This window comes from Mobula birostris, chromosome 10 (assembly GCF_030028105.1).
Source record: "Mobula birostris isolate sMobBir1 chromosome 10, sMobBir1.hap1, whole genome shotgun sequence".
NCBI lineage: Eukaryota > Metazoa > Chordata > Chondrichthyes > Myliobatiformes > Myliobatidae > Mobula > Mobula birostris.
Window position 1 is genome coordinate 17,130,069 of NC_092379.1, and position 13,685 is coordinate 17,143,753.

General features: G+C 57.4%; 2 protein-coding genes across 4 annotated transcripts in view; both read left to right on the plus strand.

Moving 5' to 3' along the window:
* LOC140203852 (uncharacterized) overlaps positions 1-3,935 on the plus strand; it is a 39,820-nt gene extending 35,885 nt beyond the window's left edge. For all 3 annotated transcript variants that reach the window (XM_072269991.1, XM_072269993.1, XM_072269992.1), the window contains 2 exons: positions 3,089-3,138; positions 3,466-3,935. In XM_072269991.1, coding sequence (XP_072126092.1) covers positions 3,089-3,123 — 35 coding nt within the window. In that variant the 3' untranslated portion in view covers positions 3,124-3,138; positions 3,466-3,935. The remainder of the gene's footprint in view (positions 1-3,088; positions 3,139-3,465) is intronic.
* Positions 3,936-4,614: 679 nt separating this feature from the next.
* LOC140203856 (low-density lipoprotein receptor-related protein 10-like) lies at positions 4,615-12,579 on the plus strand. The gene is made up of 7 exons (XM_072269998.1): positions 4,615-5,110; positions 7,061-7,096; positions 7,578-7,710; positions 8,449-8,633; positions 8,915-9,863; positions 10,322-10,451; positions 11,779-12,579. The coding sequence occupies exons 1-7, from the start codon at positions 5,071-5,073 to the stop codon at positions 12,163-12,165; spliced, it is 1,860 nt and encodes a 619-aa protein (XP_072126099.1). The 5' UTR covers positions 4,615-5,070; the 3' UTR covers positions 12,166-12,579.
* The last annotated feature ends 1,106 nt before the right edge of the window (positions 12,580-13,685 follow it).

Here is a 13,685-nt window from a genome sequence, read left to right on the forward strand (position 1 = left end):
GGTATTTTTAGCCTTGTAGTTCCTTAGCTCTACCCATAACGATTCAACACCTCCTGACCCTATGTCACCTCTTTCTAATGATTTCATTTCATTTTTTTACCAACAGAGCAACACCGCCCCTTCTGCCTTCCTGCCCGTCCTTTCAATACAATGTGTATCCTTGGACATTAAGCTCTCAACTATAATTTTCTTTCAGCTATGATTCAGTGATGCCTACAACATCACACCTGCCAATCTGTAACCGTGCTACCAGTTCCTCTACCTTATTCCATATATTGCACGCATTCAAATACAAACCTTCTGTCCTGTATTCATCACCCTTTCTGATTCTGTCCTTCCTTTATGTTCCAACTCATCCTGTTGACTGTAATTTACCCCCATCATCAGCCTCTCGTTGTTAGTGGTGTTACTACAGACTGCCTCTGTTTGCAAACCAATGACTCAGATCTCAGCACTATCGCTTCAGTTCCCATCCCCTGCCAAATTAGTTTAAGCCACCCCGAACAGCTCTAGCAAACCTGCCCGCCTTGGGTTCCGGCACAACCCGTCCCTTTTGTACATGCAGGTCATACCTTCCCCAGAAGTCTGAACCCCTGCCCCTGCCCCAGTTCCTCAGCCGGGCATTCACCTGTCAAATCGTCCTATTCTTACTCTCACTGACGCGTGGCATGGGCAGCAATCGAGAGGTTACTACCACAGAGGTGCTGCTTTTCTGCTTACTGCCTAGCTCCCTAAAATCCCTCCTTGGGACCTCCTTGCTTTTCCTACCTGTGTCATTGGTGCCAACACGTACCAAAACTTCTGGCTGCTCCCCCTCCTCCTGTAGAATGCCATGGACCCGATCTGAGACATCCCTGTCCTTGGCACCTGGGAGGCAACACACACCATCCGGGTGTCTCACAGAATCTTGTCTCTATTCCTCCTATCACCATTGTTGTCCACTTTTCTTGCCTTCTGAGCCATAGCGCCAGACTCAGTGCCAGAGACCCAGTCACTGTGACTCTGCTGGTAGGCTTCCCAGAATCCCCACATCTCTGCCCCTGGAGCCACCCTCATCCCACTAACTGTGCCCTAACAAGACACAATCTCACCCCACTAACTGTGCCCTAACAAGACACAATCTCACCCCACTAACTGTGCCCTAACAAGACGAGGAATGGAGAATAAAGAAGAAAAAGAAACTTACCAGCTACTTCCTTTCCCCAGGCTTGATGAGCCAAAGCCACTCCATCACTGACCCACTCACACAATGGCCGCTCCACTTTCCCCTGCTTTCTTTTCCTTTGCCCTTTCTAATGAATCCCGCTCACTGAATGGGCGCAGTCCAACTCCAAAGCCCGTTGTACCCGATATCCCCAGGTGGTCTCCCATCCGAGTACTAACCAGGCCTGAGATTGGGTGCTTTCAGGCTAGGACGGCAGTAAATCTGACCTCCTGTGTTTGTGGTCTAATCCACACTGACTCTCTCCAGAGCCGGTCCCAGACAGTATGAGTCCCCTTTCGGAGTTACCCACCATGCCCGATTTGCAGTGGAACAGTCTAACTCTACTGGTCTCTGTAGCTCCCCCACCGCTACCGCGATCCTGTGCCTGGGAGCCTCTATATCAGTCAGAATGCTCCCCACCAGACGTCTGTAGAAGCTTTAAACACGAGGGATTCTGCAGAAGCTGGAAATCCTGAGCGACCCACAAAATGCTAGCGCAAATCTCGATGACCTGCTGAACCTTCTGGGGCCTCGCAGGAGGCAGACACTGGCGTGGCTGCGTCCATGCACCGGGCCCGGGGTCGGCCCTTGGAGATGCTCCTGCACACCGTACACTTCCTTGCTCCTGTCTGCCTGTCTAGCCACAGCGTGATGGTTCAGTTTTATCCGTCCGCAATCACCGGGGGTCTCTTTACGCAGAGAGTTCTCCCCATGCCATTTCAGTGGCCAGGAGGAAACAGGGGATTGTCTGTGCACAGAGTGCAAGAAGTTGCAGCCTCTTTGAGCGTTTGAGGGGCTGATTAGCTTCTGGCGGCATTTGAATTAATTTTTTTAGCGTTACAGTTACAGTGTAAGAAGTAGGACCTTCGAGCCGCGCCGCCCGGCAGGCCCGATTAACCCTAATCTAATCCTGGGATAATTTACAGTGATTGATTAACCTGCTAACCGGGACATCTTTAGACTGTGGGAGGAAACCGCAGCACCCGGAGGAAACCCACACATTTCTGCAGGGAGGACGTGCAGACCCCTTGTAGAGGACGCTGGATTTGAACTCTGAACTCCGACCAGAGCTGTCCAGCGACCGCGGCCGTGACACTTCTCAGCCCCACGGTCCTGGTTCTCGGTCACCCGCTGCGGGCGGGGGGTGGGGGTTGTGTTCGGTCCGGCCGGAGTCACCAGATCCGTTTGCTCCTGCGGCCTGGCCGAGGTGACCATTCACCATTCACGGGTTCAGGCAGGGAGCAGTGGCGGGTTCTGCCGACCTCGCTTCCGGGGTTACTCTGGGCCAGGGTATCTCTGGAGAAGGGACTAGCAGGGTGGGCAGACATGTTTTCTTTGCACCGAACAGAAAGGTGAACGGTGACTACGACAAACTAAAGTAAAAATTTCCCTTTCCTTGACAACGGTCCCGGAGCAGCTCCATGGTACCCACGGTCACCGTGAGCTCCTTCTCCACGTACTTCCGGAAAATTGTGAAGCATTCTGCTCGGGCGGAGCCCACCAGGGCCACGGATATCTCTCTTTGCCGGTCCCTGGACCAGCTCCTTTGCACCCCTCAGTCCTGGACGACCAAATGTGAAGAGAGTGGGACGTCCAGGAGCGGTCCCCGCAGACATGCGGACGGGCCACTGCAGCCTCACGCACTCTATGTGCATGTCCCCTCCAGCCCGCAGAAGCTGGGAGATCTGTGTACAAAATCGAATGAATTTATCACCGGGCACGGCCTCGCATAAAGGATCTTCCGCCCGGGGGGTGGGAAGGGGACGGGTTGTGGGGTCTCCAGTGTCTCCCTGGCAGTCAGTAAACTTTAAAGGGCGGGATTCCGGGCCCTCTGCGTGAATTGTTCCTGGCTTTCCCATGACCAGATCTCTCTTCTGTCAACAGAGACGGCGGAGCAGATACAGGGAGTGGACCAGTAGGAAGACAGAAGCAGGGTACGTGGGAACATCACATCGGAGGGGCGGAGGTGCCTGAGGACGCGGAGGGGGAATGGAGGGAAGGAGGGAGGGAGTACTGCAGGGAGGTAAGGGAGAAGGGATCATTGCGTCACGGAATGGGTGAGGGGAGGGAGGAGATGCAGGCTCACGCCGCTGACAGATCTGTGCATTGAGGGATCTTGCCTCTGTGGGGTCTCTGCACTGTGGGAGAGATCCCCACATGGACTACCCCGCTGAGGGATTGCCCACGCAGGATATTCTACTGAGGGATCTCTATCCTGTGGTTGTGAGGTTTATTGAACGAACTGCGGGGATCTGTTGCAGGAACCCAGTGTGCCTCAGATGGACTTGGTTCCAGGGACGAGACAGCTCACCGTCGCTGTGTCAGCGGGCGCAGGTGGCCAGACGGCGTCTGAAGAGGAGGGGACAGGGCAAAGGAGCTCAGTCCTCCAAGATCCACCACCCAGTCCAATCCCACCATGCTGCACTGTGCCAGGAAGTTCCTCCTTCCTCCCAAACAATGCCGCCTGGATCCACTCAGTCCTCCCAACTTCCCGGTTCTATTCCTCCAAATCTACCCCACCATTCTTTGGGTGTCTGGCTGGCCGTGATTGGCTGTGCTCTCTGTATGTAAATATATGTAAATCAGATGTAAATGATATAAGCGTGGACCGCGGCTACTCAGCCCGTCCGCTCACTGGTGGTTTTGTATATTTGCAGTAAACGTGCGCGGGCAGCGACAGTTCGGGCCTCTGGCCGCTAACGACAACACCGGCGAAAATAAAACTGGTGGCGGAGCAAGAGCAAGAGGGTCCGGATTCTTATTAACAACCCTCACCCTCACCCTCACTCGCGTTCCTCCTACCCTCAGGCCCATTCTCCCCAACCTGCTTTCAATCTCAGCCCCTCACCTACACCCCCTCTTTCCCCCACCAGATCCTTCCGCCACCCGCGATCTGCCACCCTGAAATAAAACGGTGACGGAGGAGGTCGGGTCCGGCTTCTTTTTAACCGCAGTCAACCAGTCCTCCCCAATCTAATCTCCATCCACCGCCCCAGCTCCTCGCCACCCCTCGAAACGCCTTCTAATCTCTACCCCCTCTCTTCCCCCACACCCTTTAAGGGCCGCCGCCCCATTAAGTGTGTCACAAACACGAGAAAATCCGGAGATACTGGAAATCGGAGCAACACACACACACAGAATGCCGGAGATACTTGAGTGCGTCACCGCGGGATTCCCTGTTAAGTGGCGTCATCGCAACGTCGCTTCTTTAGATGACGTCATTACCCCCCCCCCCCACTTAAGTGAATTAATTGCGATTCCCCATGGCAGCGTCAGAGCCAAATTCTTGAATCGCCATTCCCTGTGAGTTGACTTAGAGCGGCGTGGCTGCGATGGGACTGTGTTGCCCTTTTAAGAAGCCCCCCCTCCCCCTCCAGGACTCCGCGATCCCATTGGCTGGCTGCCTGTCAGCTGTGAGAGGAGTGGGCGGGGCCGTGTCGCGGAGCAGGAAGTGGAGTGGTCGCGTCCGTCCAAGTCTGGGTAAAGAGTGGTGGGAGCTGGTGAAAGGAGAGAGAGAAAGTGAGTGAGTGATTGAGTGAGCGAGGGAAGGTGTGAAGAAAGGAGAAGGAGTGAGGGACGCGGGATCCCTACCAACAGCGCCTGCCGTCATCAGGCACCCCCAACCTGAACAAGGAAGTCAAAACTGAAAGTAAAGAGTCAACCGATACTCTCAAATCTTCCTCCAAACTTTCTCGGACAAACTTTTCTACCCACAGCGGGTGTGGGAGAGCGGATCCACCCCCGGTCAAGCCTTCAGTGGGGAGAGGAGGGAGGGCCGTTGTCGTACGGCCATCCCCCGGGAAGGAATGACACCCAGCTGAGGTCTGATCGCAATTGAAGTCCCCGAGTCAAAGTCCGCAGCCAAGATGGGGGCAACGGGCCGAAGTCTGCTGCATCAGTGTATGGGTGAGGACTGAGCCTGACTCCTGCGCAGGCTGGGGGGAGGGAGGAAGGGCGGAGTGGTAGGAGAGGAGAGGGCAATAAGGAGGGAGGGAGGTGGACAAGAGAGGGGGGGATATAAAGGGTTCAGACAGCGAGTAACAGATCCCCGGATGGGTTACAAGCTTGGATCTGATCCTGGAGTTCCAGGGGACTGTTGTAGATAGAATAGTTTCCCAGGAATATTTTACCGGCTGGGATCTCATTAGGGAGTCGGGGTGGTGTGTGGGGTTGGGTGGTGTTATATAGAGACAACAGATCCCAGGTGTGGGTTAAGGGCTGGAATCTAATTCAGGGGGCTGTTAGGATTATGTATAAAATAGCAGGCCCCGGTGAATTTGTTACAGACTGGGATCTAATCTCGGGGTTCGGTGGAGGGGATAAATATCCCGGGAGTGGGTTACAGGCTGGGATCTGATCCAGGGGTTCGGGGGTTTATATATAGAATAACAAATCCCCGGGAATGGGTTACAGGCTAGGATCTGATCCAGGGGTTCAGAGGTTTGTATACAGAATAACAGATCCCCGGGAATGGGTTACAGGCTGGGATCTGATCCAGGGGTTCGGGGGTTTATATATAGAATAACAGATCCCCGGGAATGGGTTACAGGCTGGGATCTGATCCAGGGATTCAGGGGTTTATATATAGAATAACAGATTCCTGGGAGTGGGTTACAGGGTGGGATCTAATCCAGGTGTTCAGGGGGTTTATTTACAGAATAATAGATCCCCAGGAGTGCGTTACAGGCTGGGATCTGATCCAGGGGTTCGGGGAGTGGGATTATATATAGAATAACAGTTCTCTGGGAGTGGGTTACAGGCTGGGATCTGATCTAGGGGTTCAGCCGGTTTATATATAGAGTAACAGATCCCTGGGAGTGGGTTACAGGTTGGGATCTGATCCAGGAGTTTATATATAGAATAACAGATCCCCGGGAGTGGGTTACAGGCTGGGATCTGATCCAGGGATTCAGCGGGTTTATATATAGAGTAACAGATCCCTGGGAGTGGGTTACGGGCTGGGATCTAATCCAGGTGTTCAGGGGGTTTATTTATAGAATAATAGATCCCTAAGAGTGCGTTACAGGCTGGGATCTGATCCAGGGGTTCGGCGGGGGGTTTATATATAGAATAACAATTCCCTGGGAGTGGGTTACGGGCTGGGATCTGATCCAGGGGATTGGGGGTTTATATATAGAATAACAGATCCCTGGGAGTGGGTTACAGGCTGGGATCTGATCCAGGCGTTCAGCTGGTTTATATATAGAATAACAGATCCCTGGGAGTGGGTTACAGGCTGGGATCTGATCCAGGGGTTCAGCGGGTTTATATATAGAATAATATCCCCGGGAGTGGGTTACAGGCTGGGATCTGATCCAGGGGTTCGGAGGGCGGGGTTATATATAGAATAACAGAACACAGGGAGTGGGTTACAGGCTGGGATCTGATCCAGGGGTTCGGAGGGCGGGGTTATGTATAGAATAACAGATCACAGGGAGTGGGTTACACGCTGGGATCTGATCCACGGGTTCAGAGGTTTGTACATAGAATAACAGATCCCCGGGAATGGGTTATAGACTGGGATCTGATCCAACGGTTCAGGCGTGGGGGGTTATATATAGAATAACAGATCACGGGGAGTGGGTTACAGGCTGGGATCTGATCCAGGGGTTCAGCGGGTTTATATAGAGAATAACAGATCCCTGGGAGTGGGTTACAGGCTGGGATCTGATCCAGGGGTTCGGGGTGGGGGGATTATATATAGGATAACAGATCCCTGGGAGTGGGTTACACGCTGGGATCTGATCCACGGGTTCAGAGGTTTGTATATAGAATAACAGATCCCTGGGAGTGGGTTACAGGCTGGGTTCTACTCACTTTACTGATCTCCTCTCTCCCTATTTCCATGTCTCTCAGTGCTGCTCCTGGTCCCGGCTTCTGTCGTTTGTACAGGTGAGTTTCTCGGGAATTCTGCACTGGTTTTCTGACCTTAGGGGCCAGATTAACGAGGCCTGCGGTGTTCGTGTTGTGCAGAGACTGACCAGCGCACAGCAAAGAGGGGCTGTCCGGGCGGTGGGTGGGGAGAGGGACATTAGACAGGGGAGAGAGGGGTGGGTGGTTAAACCAGAGACTGAGAGGGTTGGGTAGGACTGGGTGATAGAGTCACAGGGGATCCCATCGATCCAGCCTGGTCATGGTGCAAGGAGACCAGACAGCTCCCTCTCTCACCCACCGTTCCCCTCCCCACTGCCCTTCCAACCCCAATTTGCTCTCCCCGTCCACCTTTGCTCCTCTCCTCTCTAACTCCCGTCGTGCTCCCACTCTCTCCTAACCCCTTCTCTCTCATGCCCCCCCATTTGCCCCTGCCCCTCTCCCCCTCTCCACCACAACTTATACTGCCGCTTTTCTACCCCCGACCCCGCACCCTCGTCAGGATGTACGGGCACTGACCGACGCTCCTTACCCAGCGGACGGATCCGCGCCCCCACCCTGTCCGAATACTGGAATCAGACCGCTTTCTGCTCCTGGATCATCGAAGCCTCACCCACAGAGAGAATCACCCTCAGGTGAGAGACGAAATGAGGGGCTGGGGTAAGTCACAAAGGCAGGGAGGGGTTTAGGGACAGGGATGGGGGCCACAGAGATGGGGAGGTCTGAGGAGGGAGGGGTTGTGGCTGGGGGGGTCAGAGGTGGTCATGGAGACACAGAGGGGTGTCGGGGGATGGTGGAGGTCACAGAGACTGAGAGGGGAGGGAGGGGTCATGGAGACAGGGAGAGGTGTAGGAGAGGGTGGGGGTCACAGTGTAGTGGAGGAGGGGCTCACAGAGAAGAGCTGGGTTGCAGAGGAGGGAGGGGGTTAGGGATGGGGAGGGATGTAGGGGATGGTGGAGGGGGTTTTGAGACGGGGAGGGGAGTCACAGAGACGGGAGGGGTGCAGGGGACTGAGGGGATCACGGAGACGGGGAGGGAGGGGTCATAGAGAGGGGTGGGGAGTAGAGGAGGGGGTGATCATGGAGACTGGGAAGGGTCTAAGGGAAGGAGAGGTTCACGATGAGGAGTAAAGGGGAGGGAGGGGTCACGGAGATGGGGAGAGATGCAGGAGAGGGTGTGGGGTTCACAGATACGTGGAGGGAGGGGTCACGAAGAGGTGGGTGCTAGTGAGAGAGATGGTTACGGAGGCGGAGTGGTACAGGGGCGGGAGGGGTGTAGGGGAGGGAGGGGAGTCACGGAGAAGGGCGGTCTACGCAGGTCGGGGTGTGTAACCTGAAAGGTTGAAGGTGTGACTGTTTGACTGTTCCCTTCAGATTCCAGAACTTTCACCTGCCCTGCTCCGTGGGTTCGCTGAAAGTGGGCCGGTCGGGAGAAGAGCCCCGGGAGGTGTGCGGGACTGTCCGGCCGCCCAACCTCACCTTCGTTGGGGGCTCTGTCTCCATCGTCCTCCGGTCCAGATACTTGCCCCGACAAGCATTTCGGCTCTCGTATTCCAAAGGTACAGATGAAACGGGGTAGGGGCGGACGTGGAAAGAGCGAGAAGAGGGGCGGGGGGGCGGGAGGATTGTGGGGCGGGAGGGGAGTGTTGGGGAAGGTTGAGGGAAGAAAGTGGGAGATGGGGGAAGGAAGGAAGGGGTTAGAGAGAGCCAGGGGGTGGGAGGGACAGGGATGGCCAAGAGGTCAGAGGAAGGGTAAGGAGCGAACACTGTGGGATTGTGTGGTCAGGGGTAGGCTTGTCTGCGATCGCTGACCCACCCCTCTCTTTCTCTCTCTTCACAGAATCCGTCTGCCCTCTGTGCCCGCGGGGGGAGTGCTCCGTGGACACCCTCCCCTGCTCTTCGCTCTCCGCCCCCCCTTTTTCCTCCTCCATCTCCCCGCCCCCTGTACCCTGCCTCCAGCGCCGCCACCACTCCTTCTGGGGTTCGTTGCGCTCCCCGGACCTGGGCGCGCCGCTCCCCCGCGCCCCTCTGCTCTGCTGCTGGTTGCTAGAAACCGGGGACACGCGGCAGCTAGAGCTGAGCCTGGAGCTGCGTCTGGCGCGGGGAGACCGGCTGGAAGTACGGCCGGGTTCCGAGGGCCGGAACGCGGACCAGGTCCCTCCACTGGCCGTCTTCTCCGGACCTCTGGGCGGAGACCGGGAGCCGGTCGCCCGCACCTTGTTGACCCCGGCGGGCTCCGCCCTGCTCAGGTACAGCTCCGCCGGTGGCCGGAGCTCCGGCGGCTTCTCCGCCTCGTTCCGTGCGCACGGCTACTGCCCCCCGCCCCTGATCCCGTGCCGGGACGGCGGCTCGCCCTCCTGCTTCTCCCCGCAGCAGCGCTGCGACAGCCGCTGGGACTGCGAGCAGGGTGCCGACGAGAGCGGGTGCCCCCGCTGCCCGGCAGGCTTGTTCCCGTGCGCCTTTGGTTCAGGCCTGTGTTACCGACACTCGGATCGCTGTAACTACCAGGCGGCGTGCCCGAACGCGGCCGATGAGCGCGACTGCAGCTGGTGCCAGCCCGGCAACTTCCGTTGCGGAGACGGGCGCTGCATCTTCGAGAGCTGGGTTTGCGACGGGCAGCGGGACTGCGCGGACGGCAGCGACGAGAGTGGATGCAGTGCCGTCGGCCGGCCGCTGCCCCGTAAGGTAACCACGGCGGCGGCGCTCGGCAGCCTGGTTTGCGGACTGCTGATGGTGGTGGCGCTCGGATGCACCTGCAAACTATACCGGCTCAGGAGTAGAGAGTACAGGTGAGAGCCGGGGGAGGGGGTCCTCACTCTGTGTCTGACCCCGGGAGTGTGTGATGGGACGGTATGGAGGGAGTTTCACTCTGTGTCTGACCCCGGGAGAGTGTGATGGGACGGTGTGGAGGGAGATTCACTCTGTTTCTGACCTTGGGAGTGTGTGATAGGACGGTGTGGAGGGAGATTCACTCTGTGTCTGACCCCGGGAGTGTGTGATCAGACGGTGTGGATTGAGTTTCACTCTGTGTCTGACCCCGGGAGTGTGTGATGGTGCGGTGTGTGGGAGAGTGTGATGAGACGGTGTGGGGGAGTGTGTGATGGGACGGTGTGGGGGTGTGTGTGACGGGAGGGTGTGGGGGAGTGTGTGCGGGTAGTGCGTGACAAGACGGTGTGGGGGAGTGTGTGACGGGAGGGTGTGGGGGAGCTCAGTCCGTGCCTGACTCAGATTGGTTTCGACCCCGCAGCCTGCTGACACCCCTGGCTCGGATAGAAGCTGAGATTATCCACCAACGCGCCCCTCCTTCCTACGGCCAACTGATCGCCGATGGGTCCATTCCGCCTGTTGATGACTTCCCTACGGAGAACCCCAACGACGTGAGTCCATGGGTCCAGGTTGGGGAAGGTTCGGGTTCCGGTGATTCTCACTGGCTTTTCCCTGCGTCCCGCGTGTCGCGTGATGCCCCGTGAAACTGGGTTGCCCTTGTTCGGCCTTCGTTTTGCCCAGTTACTGAACTGGAGGGTCTTGTTGGCCGTCGATCGGCGTGAGGGTGGAGTATTGCGTACTGTTTGGTCAAGCTTTTGAGGAGCTGGAAGAGGTTTGTAAGCATGCTACCGGGATTGGGGGTCCGAGTTGTCGGGAGAGACTCGCCACACCGGATCTTTAATCCCTGGAGCGCAGGAGAGTGTGTGTGTGTGTGTGGGGGGGGGGGGTGACTTCGGTAGAAGGTTTATAAGAATTGAGGGTCATGATGAGGTTGTAGCCTTTTCCCCAGGGCGGGGGAGTCACAAATAAAAGGGAGAGGGTTTAAAATACAGCTGGGATGTAAACTTTACACGGAGGCCAGTGAGCGTCTGGAATGAGCTGGTGGAGGGAATGGTCGAGGCTGGTACGTCGCATCTTTTAAGAGGCATTGGTTAGATACATGAAGGGGGGCGTATTTGGGGTTACGGCCGTGGGCCAAATGAGACTGGCAGGAAGGATATTGGGCCGACAGGCCTGCCTCCCTGTCGTGACCGGGTTAAGTCCAGTTTCGCCGCAGATTTGTCCCGGGGTGTCTGCTCTCCACCCCACCAGGCACCGTATTCTGGAAAGTTCAGTCCGGGTCGGTATTTTCACAGCGAACAGCAGGGCCCCGGGGAGTGTTGTAGAAGAGAGCAGACCCTGGCAGGAATGCCAAGAGTGGAGTCACCAGTAGAAGGGGCGTTTGGCGCTCTTGCCTCCGCCTGGGCACTGATCACAGGAGTTGGGAGGTCACGCTCGGAGTATTGTGTTCAGCTTTGGTCGCCTTGCTACCAAAGATGATGTAAGACAGCTGGAAAGTTCAGGGATGGTGCCGGGACTCCAGGATCTGAGTTCCGGGGAGAGACTGAGGGGTGACCTACAAAGGGACGTTCACAGATCGGGTTATGTCCGCCGTCTGTTTCACAGGGGGGGAATCAAGGAGCAGAGGGCAGAGGACAGAGGTTTAATACGAACCGGAGGAGCAACCAGAAGGTATTGAAACGATCTGCCGGAGGAAGTGGGTGAGGCAGGCACATTAACGTCATTTAAAACACAGCAATGGTTGGAAATGTGCTGTACGCGAGTAGAGAGGATTGGTTCGGATGGGGCGCGGTGGGGGAAGAGATGGTGAGTTCGGCGAAGGGGCCTGTTTTTGCGCAGTATCTCTAAACAACCCCTCCCTCTCTCGTCTTCTCCCAGGTCTCGGTGCTAGGGAACCTGCGCTCGATGATACACCTACTGCGGCACGGACCCGACCAGACACGGCGACGGCGCAGACACCGGGCCGTGCGCCGCCTCCTCCGCCGGCTGCGACGCTCCCGCCTCGGCGCCCTCTTCATTCGCTCCCGGGGCGGACCCCGAATCCCGGCAGCCTCCGCCTCCGCCGCCGCCGCCGCCGCCGACGAATCTGCTTCTGTGGACACCAACCCCGATCCCCCGGCGTCCGCCCCTCCCAAAGCTGGCCTCCCCTGGGACAGCTCTCCCCCCTCCCAGGCCACTGCGGACTCCCTCGGCCTCCCCCTCCTGCCCCTGCCCTCTACCGAGTTGGCGCAGAGCGAGGAGGACCACCTCCCTTTGGTATTCTGAGGGTGGGTGGGAGGACGCTCAGTTTCCTCAGACCCTCCCTGGGGGATGAGCATCGACCGATGAATGAAACCCCCCCATTCCCTCCTTTCCGCCCCTGCAACCTCTCTTCTCACTCTGACCCCCATACCCCTTCCCCTCTCTCTGCCTCCTCTACCGGCTTCCCCTCTCTCCCCCATTCTCCTCCCCTTTCCCTCCACCACAACCTCAACTCCCGCTCTCCCTACTTCTTCCTGTCTCTCTCCAACCCCCCCCCCACCGCATCTACTCTCCTGTCTTCCCCCCACAACCTCCGCTCTTTCCCCCTCCCCCCCCCCACCGTGTTGGACGGCGTGACTGGTGGTGTGTTTAGGCGCGCGTTTCTCGTCGGATGGCCTGCACGATGAGTTCTCAGAGTAAACTTGTTGTGGTAACTGGTCTGCTGCACGTCTCTTTGTGCGCGTGTCCGTGTCTGCGCGCGCGCACGCGTGGCTGTGTCCGTGAACCGCTTCGGTAACGCTTCCAAACGCCCACGCGCGTCCCCCCCCCCCCGTCCAGTGACACGCCTATTCTCCCCTCGCCACGCGGGTGGCCGTGCCTCCCCGCCTCCCCGTCTGGCACGCCGGGGACGGGACACACGCAGGGACTCTCACCGTACCGGTCTTGTACAGAGCTGTGTGCCGGTGTACACGGACAGAGCGAGACACAGAAAGGGAGGCAGATGCTGGCAGAGGGAGGTACACAGCCGCAGAGCTGACGCGGTGAGAGAGACACGCACACACCAAGGGAAGAGGGGTGAACACAAGAGATCCGACAAGCTGGAAATCCAGAGTAACACGCACACAAAATGCTGGAGGAACTCAGCAGGTCAGACAGCACCGATGAAGGGGAATAAACAGTCGACGTTTCGGGCTGGCGAGAGAGAAACACAGACGCACATAGAGATTGGCAAAAATAGCCGCGCGTAAGTGCGCACAACCTCGTGTGGACGTGTTTACCCTCAGACGCACAACCCCACGCTCTCATGCCGGCGCCTTCTATCCTGCGTGGCCGTGCTGTGAAACGCGTAGCAGGTGTCCGCGGATTTGCAAGCAAAACTCAGGGACGCGCTTCATGCACACCCACGGTCACGGACACAGACGTACGTGTGCCTTCTCGCCGTGGGGAGCCCTGGAGTGCAAGCGCAACAAAGCGCGCACCCTCACTGGTGCAGGAACCCGCGCGTTTCCTCACAGTCTCACACACACAGAGTGACTTCATAAGCACCGGGGGGCTGGTGGTGATTCCCGGACAACTCGAAAGCGTTAGATCCTGGAGAATCCACTTTATTTCCTGACGCCAGGTGGAGGAGGGGGCGGGAGCTGAGCTGATATTGGGAGAGAGGCGGAGGGGGTGGGGGAAGTGTGCCCATAAAAGCTAGGAACAGAATTAGGCCCTTCGGCCCTTCGAGTCCGCGCCGCCATTCCATAACGGCTGATTTATTAGCCATTTTAACCCAATTCTCCGCATAACTTTTGACTTATTTAGAACTTAGCAACCTCCGC